Source organism: Ovis aries, chromosome 7 (assembly GCF_016772045.2).
Source record: "Ovis aries strain OAR_USU_Benz2616 breed Rambouillet chromosome 7, ARS-UI_Ramb_v3.0, whole genome shotgun sequence".
Taxonomy (NCBI): Eukaryota; Metazoa; Chordata; class Mammalia; order Artiodactyla; family Bovidae; genus Ovis; species Ovis aries.
In genome coordinates this window covers 7029993-7045732 of record NC_056060.1, presented here as the reverse complement: position 1 = coordinate 7045732, position 15740 = coordinate 7029993, and the positions used below count along the sequence as shown (strand labels likewise).

At 43.9% G+C, this 15740-nt stretch overlaps 1 protein-coding gene and 2 non-coding genes across 3 annotated transcripts in view; all 3 read right to left on the bottom strand.

The window, feature by feature from the left end:
• ANKDD1B (ankyrin repeat and death domain containing 1B) overlaps window positions 1–15740 on the bottom strand; it is an 83420-nt gene that overhangs the window by 41369 nt on the left and 26311 nt on the right. The window contains 2 exon segments of the mRNA XM_027972156.3: window positions 6549–6645; window positions 7388–7486. Of these exon segments, the coding sequence (XP_027827957.1) occupies window positions 6549–6645; window positions 7388–7486 (196 nt within the window).
• Window positions 8118–8190, bottom strand: TRNAY-AUA (transfer RNA tyrosine (anticodon AUA)). The gene has a single exon. It is a non-coding gene; the product is annotated as a tRNA-Tyr (tRNA).
• Window positions 13957–14072, bottom strand: LOC114115961 (U5 spliceosomal RNA). The gene has a single exon (XR_003590061.1). It is a non-coding gene; the product is annotated as a U5 spliceosomal RNA (small nuclear RNA).

Below are 15740 nucleotides of genomic sequence, written 5' to 3'. Positions count from 1 at the left end.
GGATGATTATTTTTCAGTGAGTGATCAAGAAAACCGTCTTGGATAGGGTGACATCTAAACTGAGATCAGAATGGTAGGGAAATGCCCCCAATGGAAGGATGTGATGCAGAAACAGGTTTGTAAAGAGCCCAAAGCCAGGAACCCAAAATGCTGTAGGGCCCTGTGACATTTTAACCATGAGACACAACAGGCACAGAGTGTATGACCTTCAGACTTTTTAAGCACCAAAGAAATATTTGAAATCTTAAAAAAAAAAAAGAGTTGGTTCCAAAATACCAAAAGAAAACCACAAATTGAAGTGAATAAATATTTAATCAACATAGTCATACTTCATTGATTGTTAAATGCAATATTCATAAAGTATTCAAACACTGTAAACAATTTGTAGGTTAAATTTTTTCACCTTCCTCAAATTTTCAAGTATGAGCAGAGTTCTAAGAAATCAATCATAAATTCAGTTCAGTTCAATCGCTCAGCCGTGGCCAACTCTTTGTGACCCTAGGAATCACAGCATGCCAGGCCTCCCTGTCCATCACCAACTCCCAGAGTTCACCCAAACCCATGTCCATCAAGTCGGTGATGCCATCCAGCCATCTCATCCTCTGTTGTCCCCTTCTCCCACCTTCAATCTTTCCCACCACCCGGGTCTTTTCCAATGAGTCAGCTCTTCGCGTGGGGTGGCCAAAGTATAAGAGTTTCCGCTTCAGCATTAGTCCTTCCAATGAACACCCAGGACTGATCTCCTTTAGGATGGACTGGTTGGATCTCCTTGCAGTCCAAGGGACTCTCAAGAGTCTTCTCCAACACCACAGTTCAAAAGCATCAATTCTTCAGCGCTCAGCTTTCTTTACAGTCCATATCTCACATCCACACATGACCACTGGAAAGATCATAGCCTTGACTAGACCGACCTTTGTTGGCAAAGTAATGTCTCTGCTTTTGAATATGCTATCTAGGTTGGTCATAACTTTTCTTCCAAGGAGTAAGCGTCTTTTAATTTCATGCCTGCAGTCACCATCCGCAGTGATTTTGGAGCCCAAAAATTAAAGTCTGCCACTAAAAAAAATAAATAAATAAATAAAGTCTGCCACTGTTTCCACTGTTTCCCCATCTACCCCATGAAGTGATGGGACCAGATGTCATGATCTTCGTTTTCTGAATGTTGACCTTTAAGCCAACTTTTTCACTCTCCTCTTTCACTTTCATCAAGAGGCTTTTTAGTTCCTCTTCACTTTCTGCCATAAGGGTGGTGTCATCTGCATATCTGAGGTTATTGATATTTCTCCCGGCAATCTGGATTCCAGCTTGTGCCTCTTCCAGCCCAGCGTTTCTCATAATGGACACTGCATATAAGTTAAATAAGCAGGGTGACAATATACAGCCTTGACGTACTCCTTTTCCTATTTGGAACCAGTCTGTTATTCCATGTCCAGTTCTAACTGTTGCTTCCTGACCTGTATACAGGTTTCTCAGGAGGCAGGTCAGGTGGTCTGGTATTCCCATCTCTTTCAGAATTTTCCAGTTTATTGTGACCCACACAGTTAAAGGCTTTGGCATAGTCAATAAAGCAGAAATAGATGTTTTTCTGGAACTCTACTGCTTTTTCTATGATCCAGTGGATATTGGCAATTTGATCTCTGGTTCCTCTGCCTTTTCGAAAACCAGCTTGAACATCTGGAAGTCCACTGTTCATGTATTGCTGAAGCCTGGCTTGGAGAATTTTGAGCATTACTTTGCTAGTGTGTGAGATGAGTGCAATTGTGCAGTAGTTTGACCATTTTTTGGCATTGCCTCTCTTTGGGATTGGAATGAAAACTGACCTTTGCCAGTCCTGCGGCCACTGCTGAGTTTTCCAAATTTGCTGGCATATTGAGTGCAGCACTTTCACAGCATCATCTTTGAGGATTTGAAATAGCTCAGCTGGAATTCCATCACCTCCACTAGCTTTGTTTGTAGTAATGCTTTCTAAGGTCCACTTGACTTCACATTCCAGGATGTCTGGCTCTAGATGAGTGATCACACCATCGTGATTATCTGGGTCGTGAAGATCTTTTTTGTACAGTTCTTCTGTGTATTCTTGCCACTTCTTCTTAATATCTTCTGCTTCTGTTAGGTCCATACCATTTCTGTCCTTTATCGAGCCCATCTTTGCATGAAATGTTCCCTTGGTATCTCTAATTTTCTTGAAGAGATCTCTAGTCTTTCCCATTCTGTTGTTTTCCTCTATTTCTTTGCATTGATAGCTGAGGAAGGCTTTCTTATCTCTTCTTGCTATTTTTTGGAACTCTGCATTCAGATGCTTATATCTTTCCTTTTCTCCTTTGCTTTTCACTTCTCTTCTTTTCACAGCTATTTGTAAGGCCTCCCCAGACAGCCATTATGCTTGTTTGCATTTCTTTTCCATGGGGATGGTCTTGATCCCTGTCTCCTGTACAATGTCATGAACCTCCATCCCCAGTAGTCCGTCAGGCACTCTATCTATCTTAAATCTATTTCTCACTTATACTGTATAATCATAAGAAATTTTATTTAGGTCATACCTGAATGGTCTAGCAGTTTTCCATACTTTCTTCAATTTAAGTCTGAATTTGGCAATAAGGAGTTCATGATCTGAGCCAGTCAGCTCCCGGTCTTGTTTTTGCTGACTGTAGAGAGCTTTTCCATCTTTGGCTACAAAGACTATAATCAATCTGATTTTGGTGTTGACCATTGGTGATGTCCATGTGTAGAGTCTTCTCTTGCGTTCTTGGAAGAGGGTGTTTGCTATGACCAGTGCGTTCTCTTGGCAGAACTCTATTAGCCTTTGCCCTGCTTCATTCTGCATTCCAAGGCCAAATTTGCCTGTTACTCCAGGTTTTTCTTGACTTCCTACTTTGCATTCCAGTCCCCTATAATGAAAAGGACATCCTTTTGGGGTGTTAGTTCTAAAACGTCTTGTAGGTCTTCATAGAACTGTTGAAGTTCAGCTTCCTCAGTGTTACTGGTTGGGGCATAGACTTCGATTACTGTGATATTGAATGGCTTGCCTTGGACATGAAGAGAGATCATTCTGTCGTTTTTGAGATTGCATCCAAGTACTGCATTTCAGACTCTTTTGTTGACCATGATGGCTACTCCATTTCTTCTAAGGAAGTCCTGCCCACAGTAGTAGATATGATGCTCATCTGAGTTAAATTCACCCATTCCAGTCCATTTTAGTTCGCTGATTCCTAGAATGTCGACATTCACTCTTGAACTCCTATTTGACCACTTCCAATTGGCCTTGATTCATGGACCTGACATTCCAGGTTCCCATGCAATATTGCTCTCTACAGCATCGGACCTTGCTTCTATCACCAGTCACATCCACAACTGGGTATTGTTTTTGCTTTGGCTCCATCCCTTCTTTCTTTCTGGAGTTATTTCTTCACTGATCTCCAGTAGCATATTGGGCACCTACCGACCTGGGGAGTTCCTCTTTCAGTATCTTATCATTTTGCCTTTTCATACTGTTCATGGGGTTCTGAAGGCAAGAATACTGAAGTGGTTTGCCATTCCCTTCTCCAGTGGACCACATTCTCAGACCTCTCCACCTTGACCCGCCCATCTTGGGTGGTCCTACACAGCATGGCTTAGTTTCATTGAGTTAGACAAGGCTGTGGTCTGTGTGATTAGATTGACCGGTTTTCTGTGATTATGGTTTCAGTGTGTCTGCCCTCTGATGGCTCTCGCAACACCTACCATCTTACTTGGGTTTCTCTTACCTTGGGCGTGGGGTATCTCTTCACGGTTGCTCCAGCAAAGCACAGCCGCTGCTCCTTACCTTGGAAGAGGGGTATCTCCTCGCAGTCCCCCTCCTGACCTTCAACGTGGAGTAGCTCCTCTTGGCCCTCCTGCGCCCATGCAGCCACTGCTCCTTGGACATGGGGTAGCTCTTCCTGGCCACTGCCCCTGACCTTGGGTGACGGGTAGCTCCTCTCGGCCAACTTCTGTGAGGTTGTGGCAGCTGGCACACTTAAATCTTTGATCCAATTTTCTGTAGAGGGGTGGAGCTGTGTTGCCTCCCTGTTATTTACCTGGGGCCAAACTATGGTGGAAGTAATGAAGATAATGGTGACTTCCTTCATAAGATCCCATGCATGTACAGCTACACTCACTGCCCCCAATCCTGCCGCAGGCCACCACCGACCCATGCCTCTGCTGGAGACTCCTGGACACTCCCGGGCAAGTCTGGGTCAGTCCTGACAGCCTTACTTCCATAAAAAAGAAAAAGTGAACAAAACCTAAATGGCCAGGAGCTAAAGAAGGGTTAAAGGCATTTTGGGAAGAACCTAAAAATATGCACGCACAGGAACACAAAGAAAACTCGAAGGAAAACAAATCAGATGTTTATAAGATAATCCTTTCAGTGTAGAGAAAATATGAAAATTGCTATTTATGTTTCTTTTTATCTCAATCTTTAAAATATATATTTCTGACATATGTTTTATAATATATTGATTTAATGATAAATACCCCGTGATAAGGCACATGCTGACATTTTCTTCTCTGATATGAGTTTGCTACCCAGAATGTTTGGAAAATACCACACTTAAGCCTAGTCCCATGAGTCACTCCATCGTCTGGCAAGGGCCTATGTCCGAAAACGGAGGCAGCCCAGGACCGTATGTATGTTATGGGCTTCATCCAAAGGATTAATCGTATCACTAGACACTTTGTGCAAATAAAATCTATCACAGTCTACAATTACAGTTTGTTAGACTTAAAGACTTTTCTTCAATATGCCCTGACTCAAAAATAGCTAAAAGGTGGATTAAATCCAGGAACACATATTCCAGTGGTAAAGTATTAGAACAGAAAAGGGCTAGCATGACTAAGACTTTAAATCCTATGATAGGACAGGATCTCTATATTTGTGAAGGCCAATCAGGGCTAAGATTTTTGCTGGGTGAATCTAGCTCTCCTTGAGTTTCTCACGCATCATTCATAACTTTTATTCAAGAAGATCACATTCCTAGGATCTTCATAAAGTTAAACCACTTCAATCTGATCATCACTACCATGAAGTCCGAGGACTCCACTCACCTGGGTCTCCAAACAGCCAGCTCCAAAGGCGTGGACCCAGAGGTTAAGAAGTGACCTCCCAGAGCAGATGACTCATGCGTCTGCCTCCGCAGCCACAACCTCTCCGCTGAACTCCAGGCCTGCCTTCCACCTCCCTGCTCCCCTCAGCTGAGTAAACCCCTCCCACAGAGTCTCAGGAGAACCCGCCCACTCCTGATGACTGGGGCGCTCACCCTCCTCCCCTCCTCTCACCCTCCTCCCCTCCTCTCACCCTCCACAGCTCAGGGATGGGCACCCCACCGTCCTGGGGGTCCAAGCCAGGGAGCTGGGGGGCAGAAAGTCTCCCCTCTCCCTAGCCCCTGCTCACAAGTCCTGTGACCTCTCCCTCCTCCTCCCACCTCATCCTGTTTGCTGCCCCTGAGAGCCTGGGTGGCAGGTCCCCAGTAGCCCTTGCTCCTGTCATTTCCTGTCACCTGAAGGGACACCCCACCTCCAGCTTTCCAGGCACCAGTCCTCCCTTCAAAGCGCGGTGTCAGTGTCCTGCCTCCGCCCACGATGGCTCCCACCACTGTGCCGCCGGAAACCCTCCCGGGGCTCTGCTCCTGGGAAGCGCGGCCTTTCATTTCGGTGCTGTCGTTCCCAGGCCTCCCCGTGCTTCTTCATGCCTCAGTTCCCTTACTCGAGCTCGGTCTGGAAGTCTACCCTGCGCCCTCCAGTCTCCTGGTACCAGGGTTCACTAGAATGCCCAGACCCACATCATATATCACCTCCTCTGTGAGGTCTGTGCTATTTCTGCAACAGCTCTTCCTTTGTGTTCCCACAGCACACTGCGTGTACATCTATTTAACCCAATATAATATGTATTGTATGCCCTTCTTGCCCTGTAGGCTTCCAGAATAAGAAAACACTCTACCTAGCAGGGTTCAGTCACGGTTCCGTCACTAAGTCATGTCTGACTCTTTGGGACCCCAAGCACTGTAGCTCGCCAGGCTCCTCTGTCCTCCACCGTCTCCCAGAGCTTACTCAAATTCAGGTCCATTGAGTCAGTGATGCTCTCTGCCTCATACTCTAACCATCATCCAGAGCACACATTAAATATTTTTTGGTGAATAAGTGAATGGATTAACAAATGAACCGCTGTGAGTTACTTTAAAGGAAAAGGGAGGAATCTTTCAGCATCACCTTTTACACCCTGTGGGCTTCCCTGTGGCTCAGCTGGTAAAGAACCCGCCTTCAATGCGAGGGACCTGGGTTCATTCCCTGAGTTGGGAAGATTCCCTGGAGAAGGCAAAGGCTACCCACTCCAGTATTCTGGCCTGGAGAATTCCACGGACTGTGTAGTCCATGGAGTCACAAAGAGTTGGACACGACTGAGTGACTGGCTCTTCACTTTGCAGCCTGTGGCACAAACACTTTCGTTTGCCCCTACTCCTTTCTCGAAAGCTGTTCTTCCCACTCTTCCACTTCTGCGCCGCATGCTCACCTGTATGAGCCCCTGCACATACCTCCTTGATCTCTGTATTTCTGGTGACTGGGTGAGCAGCACTGGATCGCAGGGCTGTGACCACGCTTTGCTTTGAGGTGCAGGGCAGCACTCCCCTCCTGCAACAGAGGCGCACCTCAGGAGAGCTTCCCAGGAACATGCCCTGCCCACGGGCAGGGCTGCAGAGTGGCTTCCAGGGGCAGGGGCCACACTGGATAAAGCTGTGGCTCCAGTACTGGCCATGTTTCCATAGTTTTAAGTGAAATTCATACTTTTAAAGTTTTAAATTGAAAATACATAGTTGTTTGAATGAGAAGGGAACAAACCATCCATGTTTTTTTTTTACCTTCACTGCTAATCTGCTGGTAAAAGGTGGAATAATGCAAGTAATTGTATATAACTCTTGGGAAGGCAAACTGTTGCAAGATTTCTGGGAGGTAGTTTTAGCAATATTAGACCGAAAGTTTTACAATGTGCAGCACTCTTTGACCCACACTTTCACATCTAGGAATTTCTCCTTAAAAAAAAGCATCAAAGACGTGCACAAGGACATGGATGTCCATTCGGTGTTCCCTTCTCTGGTCAGATGGGGCTGAGTCCCCAGAAGATCTCAGGGGAAGAAAAGAGCAACTGGAGCTGACAGTAGAAAATTCCATGTAGCCCTTTGATTTCAGACATTTCTGGAGCAAAACTGGTGATTTGGACAGTCCACTGAAAAAGTGGGTTGGTTTCATTGGGATATCCCATGATCTTTCCGATTGTAGTAACAAGTGAAGAATTCAACTGCTCACCAAAATGTCATTGCCAAATCTATGCTTCCCTTTCTCTAGTCCTTGGTGAAAAAATAAAATTGCATCTCACCTTGTCCTTTTCTGTAGTATGCAGATTAAGGAAGATAAGTTTTTCTATCATTTCGACATGGACCCTCTCTGCCGCCAAAAGAAATGGTTTTCTTCCCTTCTGAAAATCAGTCACAAACTCCAGTATTATTACACACTTATTGAACACACAAGACAACTGGCCAAGTGGAGCATTTTGAGGAGGGCAAGGAGGCCAAGGCGGTGATTCTGGTCACGGCATTCTGGGTTTCTTCTTAGGGGGAGGTCATAACAACCTCTCTCACTTCAAACCAGATCCAGTTCTGAGTTTTCGCCCCAAACTTCATCAGCACAGAATCATTTTCATGGGGGCAGAGAGTTACGTTTAGACTTGGTCTTTCCAAAGCGTCTAGGGAGGCCCCACCTCACAGCCAGACTATCTTCCCTTTCAAACAGAACATTTTAACCAACTTTCTGCATTTATGGAACAGGTCTTCCACTCAGCTATTTATTGAGAAGCTGATTTTGTGCCAGACCTCATCTGAGTCACTTGCATATCACTCAGTAAGCTTTGCCTTACTGATAAAAATGCTTAAAGCAGAAATTCTCCAGGGTTTAATATTTACATGACTCATTGAGACATGAAAGAAAGAAAGTGAAGTCGCTCAGTCATGTCTGACTCTTTGCGACCCCATGTACTATAGCCTACCAGATCCATGGAATTTTCCAGGCAAGAATAGTGGAGTGGGTTGCCACTTCCTTCTCCAGGAGATCTTCCTGACCCAGGGATTGAACCCAGGTCTTCTGCATTATAGGCAGACACTTTACCACCTGAGCCACCAGGGAAGTCTTAACATGATAAGTCTTGTCTTGAGACATGACATTGTATCAACTGCTTCTTTTCAGGCCTTCCCTGCTTATTAATGGGGCTTCCCTGGTGGCTCAGATGCTTGCTCGTATACGTATCTTTGACATTCACTAAGGATCAATAGGAAAACTCTTGAGAACAGGTCTGTATGATGTGGGATGGAGAAATTAGGAATTATCCAGAAAATACAGCTTAAGCTGTATGAGAGATGTTTAGGTGCGATTTGTTAGGGAGGAGAGTTCAAGGGTAGAGTCTTCTGATTATGGTAATTTCTCCAACTTTTCACATTGCAAAGGAAGACTGCATTTTTCGATAGCCAAAACGTCACTTGGCATTGAAACAACAGTGAAACACCTATAGGAAAACTCAGTTTTCTAACCTGAGATATTTAGAAGCAGGAAAAGAAGTTGGGGTGGCCAACTTGCTGGGCAGCAGAAGTATTTTCATCAACTAAAGAAAACATTCACAAATTGGCCTGCTATGTTGTCAACCAAAAGCTTAGCAAGATGTTTGAAATGTTAAAAGCAAGACACAAGACTCTTTATAAGTTCCCTGAATCTGAGATTTGTTATCTGATCTCCTGCTAATGGAAGATAATAAAAAGTAATGGTCACTGTTTGCTTGAGATAATAGCTCATGATTTTCCAACAACTTAAAGAAAAAGGAAGGAAAAGTGCTAAAATAATAAATGGCTTCCAAAAAAGTATGTATGGATGAGTCCTATGGGACTCTATACATGCCGGAGTAACAGACGGGCACCAAAAATTCACTTTATTTACATTTCTGAGCCAGATATGTTGCCAATTAGACCTATATCTCTAGCCCTTCAAAGTCTGAAATCCTGTCCTCATTGAATCACCAAGAAAGGACAAAGCGAAAAGACAAGAGACTGCTTGGGGCCCTCTTTTGCTGGTTGTCAGATTAGATCCCTAATTGGAGATAACGCTCTAGTCTTGAGCCACAAACTGCTGTTTAGTCACTAAGTCATGGTCAACTCTGTTTGAGCCCATGGACTGTAGCCCACCAGGCTCTTCTATCCATGGGATTTCCCAGGCAATTACTGGAATAGGTTGCCATTTTCTTCTCCAGGGGATCTTCCCCACCCAGGGATCATCTCCTTCATCTCCTACTTGGCAGGTGGATTCTTTACCACTGAGCCACCTGGGAAGCCCCATGGGCCATCAGCAGCTTTTGGGAAATGACAGAATGATTGTGTCAGCTTATACAAATACCTGCAAACAGTGCCAACAAAGGTCCATATAAACCAATCACAAAAAGAAAGATGAGAAACGCTGATTATATGCTAGATGAAAACACTTAGTCACACATTCTTACAAATGAGCCACTCATTTATTCAACAACTATTAACAATTATTAAGCATATATATATATATCAGATATTGTGCTAAGCAAAAGTGGCCAAGATAAAAAAAACAAACACCCTATCCTCAGGAAGCTCAGCCTCCTTTAAGGAAGGTAAGCATATATGCAAGTGGTTGTAATGAAATGCAATAACCGACTTGGTGATATGTGGCGGTACGTAACTCAGTTTGAGTTTGTGCCTGTGGCTGGGGAGGCAGGTGATAAGAAATGAGGGCTAACGCCCTGGAACAGAGGAAAAGAAGTCACTGCGCTCAAGGATGCCCAGAGTATGCCTCTCCTCTGGCATTCACAACTCATCTGTAGTTCCTCCAAGTCCAGATGCAGCTTACCGATCAGGAGTCATTTTTATCATAAGCGATGCTGCTTAGTAAGAGTTCATATTGTACTTTTGTCTTGTTTGTAGTGACACAGAGCCAGAAAGTTAACTAAGGTTTAAATTCTCATGCAGAAAGGAAAGGCGATTTGTTAGCCCTTTACACACAAAGGGCATGAATGACACATGATGGTGTTGTCTGCGAGTGGACATTTGCTGTTGTGTCTTTGCTTTTCCTTGGGAGAACCGCTCCCCTGCCCCTCTCCCTGCCAACACACACACACAACCATTCATTCAGTCCATTTACTGCTGTCAACGGCCAGGCTTTACCTGCCACGATCGTATCACCCGTGGTCACAGGAATTGGTGCAGGATTGGACACATGTTTCAGGCAGGGCCAAACAGAACTACTGTGATTTATATATGAGTATTTGATGAGGGAGAAATTTTCTTTCTTATGAATCAAAATCCATAACACTATTCATAAGAATTTAAACTTGAGGCTGTTAGCAGCCATCCTCACGATGTGGCGAGTATGCTTATCAGTAATGCCAACAGAGGGACTTCCCTTGTGGTCCAGTGGCTAAGACTCCATGCTCCCTGTGCAGGGAGCCTGGGTTCCATCCCTGGACAGGGAACTAGACCCCACATACCGCAACTAAGAGTTCACATGCTGCAAGTAAAGATCTCACATACTGCAAATAAGACCCGGCACAGCCAAATAAACAAATTTTTTTAAATGCCAACAGAGAGAGCCAAGAGTTGGGCAGGATGCCTGCAGCCAGTGAGATACACACTCAAACTCTTTAGTTAGGAGTTCATAAACTACCTTTAAGGCTTATTCCAGATTAAACTGGATTTTTGTCACTCATTAACAGAAAGAATTCTCACTAAAACATATTTAGCAATCTGGGGAAAAACACTGCTGGAAATATTAAGAGTCTGTTCAACCTTAAAATGGCCTTACTCTTTTATCCTTGGTTGCTACAAAGTCTTGCATTTCTGCATGGTTAAATAAAGTGACAGAGGACCCACCCACAGAGAAAGTTTAGTCTGATAAGAAGTGGGAGGTTGACAAAGATAATACATTTTTCCTCCCTAACAAAACAGCCACTGCTTTGAACTTCGGATGCTCTTTAAAAAATGTTATCATCAAAAAAAAAAAAAGTGAAAGCCAAATTACACAAAATAAGAACATTTAAGTAGTCTGTATCTTATAAACATATCAAAAGGTAGCATAAAGAAAGACCAGCTGACAGTAAAATGAGATACAAATCTTTTCTCCCATCGCTAGTACATATTATAAGCAAAAGAAGAAGTTTAAAAACGTTGAGTTTTAATATAGTTTATTGTGTCTACTTTCATTTTTTAACCACCCAACCCTTTTAAATTATGTTCAAGTGAGCCTCTATCCAGTGCAGCAGTCTCGAAGAACGGAGACTGTCCTCACTGTAAGGCAGGGAGATTTTCCCACCTGGAGGACGTGGAGCCTGGTGTCAGCGCCTCAGGCTTCAGACCCCAGACAACCACAACTCAGTATCCTAAATACCTTTCTTAATTAGCAAAAATAAGAAAGGTTCAGAATTTCTGTTCCTCTTTTTTTCCCTGTATTAGCTAAATGTGTACTTAACCTAATATGTCTTAATTCAACGCATTTAAATTGTTGCACATGAATAAGTCTGAGGAGTTGCAGTTATCACTAAAATTATTTTTCATTTTTAAGTTTCAGTTCAGTTCAGTTCAGTTGCTCAGTCATGTCCGACTCTTTGCAACCCCATGAATTGCAGCACACCAGGCCTCACTGTCCATTACCACCTCCCGGGGTTCACCCAAACTCATGTCCATCGAGTCGGTGATGCCATCCAACCATCTCATCCTCTGTCGTCCCCTTCTCCTCCTGCCCCCAATCCCTCGCAGCATCAGAGTCTTTTCCAATGAGTCAACTCTTCGAATTAGGTGGCCAAAGTATTGGAGTTTCAGCTTTAGCATCATTCCTTCCAAAGAACATCCAGGACTGATTTCCTTTAGAATGGACTGGTTGGATCTCCTTGCAGTCCAAGAGACTCTCAAGAGTCTTTTCCAACCACAGTTCAAACACATCAATTCTTCGGCGCTCAGCCTTCTTCACAGTCCAACTCTCACATCCATACATGACCACAGGAAAAACCATAGCCTTGACTAGATGGACCTTAGTTGGCAAAGTAATGTCTCTGCTTTTGAATATACTATCTAGGTTGGTCATAACTTTTCTTCCAAGGAGTAAGCATCTTTTAATTTCATGGCTGTAGTCACCATCTGCAGTGGTTTTGGAGTCCCCCCCAAAAAAATCTGACACTGTTTCTACTGTTTCCCCATCTATTTGCCATGAAGTGATGGCACCAGATGCCATGATCTTCATTTTCTGAATGTTGAGCGTTAAGCCAACTTTTTCACTCTCCTCTTTCACTTCCATCAAGAGGCTTTTTAGCTCCTCTTCACTTTCTGCCATAAGGGTGGTGTCATCTGCATATCTAAGGTTATTGATATTTCTCCCGGCAATCTGGATTCCAGCTTGTGCTTCTTCCAGCCCAGCATTTCTCATGATGTACTCTGCATACAAGTTAAATGAGCAGGGTGACAATATACAGGCTTGACGTACTCCTTTTCCTATTTGGAACCAGTCTGTTGTACCATGTCCAGTTCTAACTGTTGCTTCCTGACCTGCATATAGGTTTCTCAAGAGGCTGGTCAGGTGATATGGTATTGAAAAAAGGAAAACAAACATACGCTTTCACATTAATCACTTGTGATTAGAAAAGCTGGGTTTAGAAAAGGCAGAGGAACCAGAGATCAAATTGCCAACATCCATTGTATCATCGAAAAAGCAAGAGAGTTCCAGAAAAACATCTACTTCTGCCTTATTGACTACGCCAAAGCCTTTGACCGTGTGGATCACAACAAACTGTGGAAAAATTCGTCAAGAGATGCAAAACCAGATCACCTTACCTGCCTCCTGAGAAATCTGTATGCAGGTCAAGAAGCACCAGTTAGACATGGAGCAACAGACTGGTTCCAAAACGGGAAAGGAGTAGGTCAAGGCTGTATGTTATCACCCTGCTTATTTAACTTATATGCAGAGTACATCATGAGAAATGCTGGGCTGGAAGAAGCACAAGCTGGAATCCAGATTGCTGGGAGAAATATCAATAACCTCAGATATGCAGATTACACCATAATTATGGCAGAAAGTAAAGAATTAAAGAGCCTCTTGATGAAAGTGAAAGAGGAGAGTCTAAAAGTTGGCTTAAAACAACATTCAGAAAACTAAGATCATGGCATCTGGTCCCATCACTTCAGAGCAAATATATGGGGAAGCAGTCCAAGAATTTTGGTGGGGGGGGGGGGGCTCCAAAATCACTCTAGATGGTGACTGCAGACATGAAGTTAAAAGACGCTCGTTCCTTGGAAGAAAAGATATAACCAACCTAGACAACATATTACAAAGCAGAGATACTAACCTTGCAACAAAAGTCCATCTAGTCAAACATATGCTTTTCCCAAAATCATGTATAGATGTGAGAATTGCACTGTATAAGAAAGCTAAGCACTGAAAATTGATGCTTTTCAACTAATGTGTTGGGAAAGGATCTTGAGAGTCTCTTAATAAGAAAATCTAACCAGTCCATCTTAAAGAAAAACAGTCCTAAATTTTCATCGGAAGAGTGAAACTGAAATTCTAATAATTTGGCTACTTGATGGGAAGAACTGACGCATCGACAAAACTGACTAAAGATAACACACATACATCTCTACTTTAATCATTGGGGATTATACTGTAATCCCCCCCAGACCAAGGGAAAAAAATAAACACCTTTATAAACGAATAATCCAGCCGCCATTGAATTTTTGCAACCCACTGATCCGTAATCTATCAGGATTCTCCCACAGGGGTTTTCCAGATGACAACATTATAGTGAGTTATTATTTTCTTTTCCACCCAAAGTTTAAACCCAGATCTCAGCCACCATGGTACTCAAACACTGCAAGTCTTTCATTAACCAGTATCAGTAGCCTTGTCGAAACAAGGCCTCAAAAAATTAGTTTAAGACTCAGAGTTGTTCCTCTCCACGGAAATCTTTAGTAAAAGGCGAAAGATTTATACGATCTGAAGAGAAACCAGAGTATACCCTACAGCCGCCTAAGTCACAGCTCGGGTAAGAGGGACTCCTACATCAGTGAGAGTGACTAGCTAACACCGAGAGCCAGTGCCTGAGCAAAAATTTCTAGATTACTCTGTAAACAAGGGTCTAATTTCAGAACACACAGGTAAAAGAAAATTTGAAGTTTTATAATTTTAAACTTGTACGGTGTGCAGAGCCCGGTGGGTATGCAAATAAGGCAAGTGGGCGGCCTTTCCGCTCCGGAAAGGAAAGTGCTGTGTCGGCACTAGGGGGCGAAGCGGCGGGCGGCGGGCTGGCATCCACACGCCGCAGCGAGCGGAGACCCGGGTTTCAGAGGTTTTGTGTACGTGTATGTCCGAGTTTGATTTCTGTCACAGACTTTGCTGTTAAATTGAAAAAGAAAAAAAAAAATAGCAAGTGATTGGCACCAAATTCATGAGCGCGGTTCCTGCCTTCGGTGGATTGAGGGTTTTCAAAGTTTGACAATTTCTTTTTTCTTGAACTGCCTGCTGGGCGCAAAGGTGTTTTGTCTGTACCGTGCACGTCCAAGATGTACACTCTGGAATATTCTGCCGTTTGAGAAAAATTAATAGCCGTGTCCTGTTTAAAATTGGAGCTTTGGATGTTCCCAGGGGGTCCAGTGGTTTGGGCTCTAGCTTTCACTCCCTGCTGGTTCCTTTCCTGGAAGGGCAACTAAGATCCCTCAAACTGCGCAGGCAAAAAAAAAAAAAAAAAAAAATGGCGCGGGAGCCTGGTGGGCTGCCACCTATGGGGTCGCACAGAGTCAGACACGACCGAATAGACTTAGCAGCAGCAGGATTATTTTGACAAGTTACCAAGTTGAGTAAAAGTGTCACAAACAGCCATTAATTGGGCACCCAAAGCCCAACCTGACCATCCCTTCCCACGGACCCCAGAGAGGGTGTCCTGGAGGGCCTCCCAGGAGAGAAGGCCGGTGGAGACCAGCAGGAAGAGCCCCGGTGCCTCCTGGGCGTATCTTCCTCATGAAATTTCCCTTCACCCTGCTACCAGGAATTCACAGCTGAATTCAGCAAAAGGGGAAAGCGGTGGGTCCCTACATAACTGGATATTTGAGAGAGAAAAAGAACATTCAGCAAAAAGTGCTGAAAGACCAGTGTGTTGCTTCTGAAGTCATGGAACTGCTGTGAAAGGGAGCCACTGGGTCAGTTCTCCCCAGACGAGAGGCAACAGGTTTGATGAAATCTAAGGCTCTGAGTGTGGACCACAGGTCCACAGAGGAAACTGTCTTCTCACACCTTCATGCTCAATATCTCTAGCCTTCTGAACAAGGATGAGTTTTTTTGCATTTGGACCTCTAGAGATTTCCTTTAAGGATTCCTTTAAACCAATGGAAGTTCCTCTATTTACGCAGCTGAAACCAACCTAATGTTGTACCACCAGACTTTGTAAATATCCAAAGATACATGAGTGGCCTCTGAGGCTGTTCCCTTTGGTGTCCCTCCCTCTCCAAACTTTTTGGTCTGAGTACTTATTTTTGATCACTAGGTGGAAGTTAACATATAGAGTCAAAATATCTAGACTACTTAACCCTTAACTTCCCCTGGCTGCTCTCATCTCTCTCCTCTGGAGGGGCCACATATTTTTTACAGCTACAGAGTTGGGAGAAACCTCAACATATTTCCCAGTGCCC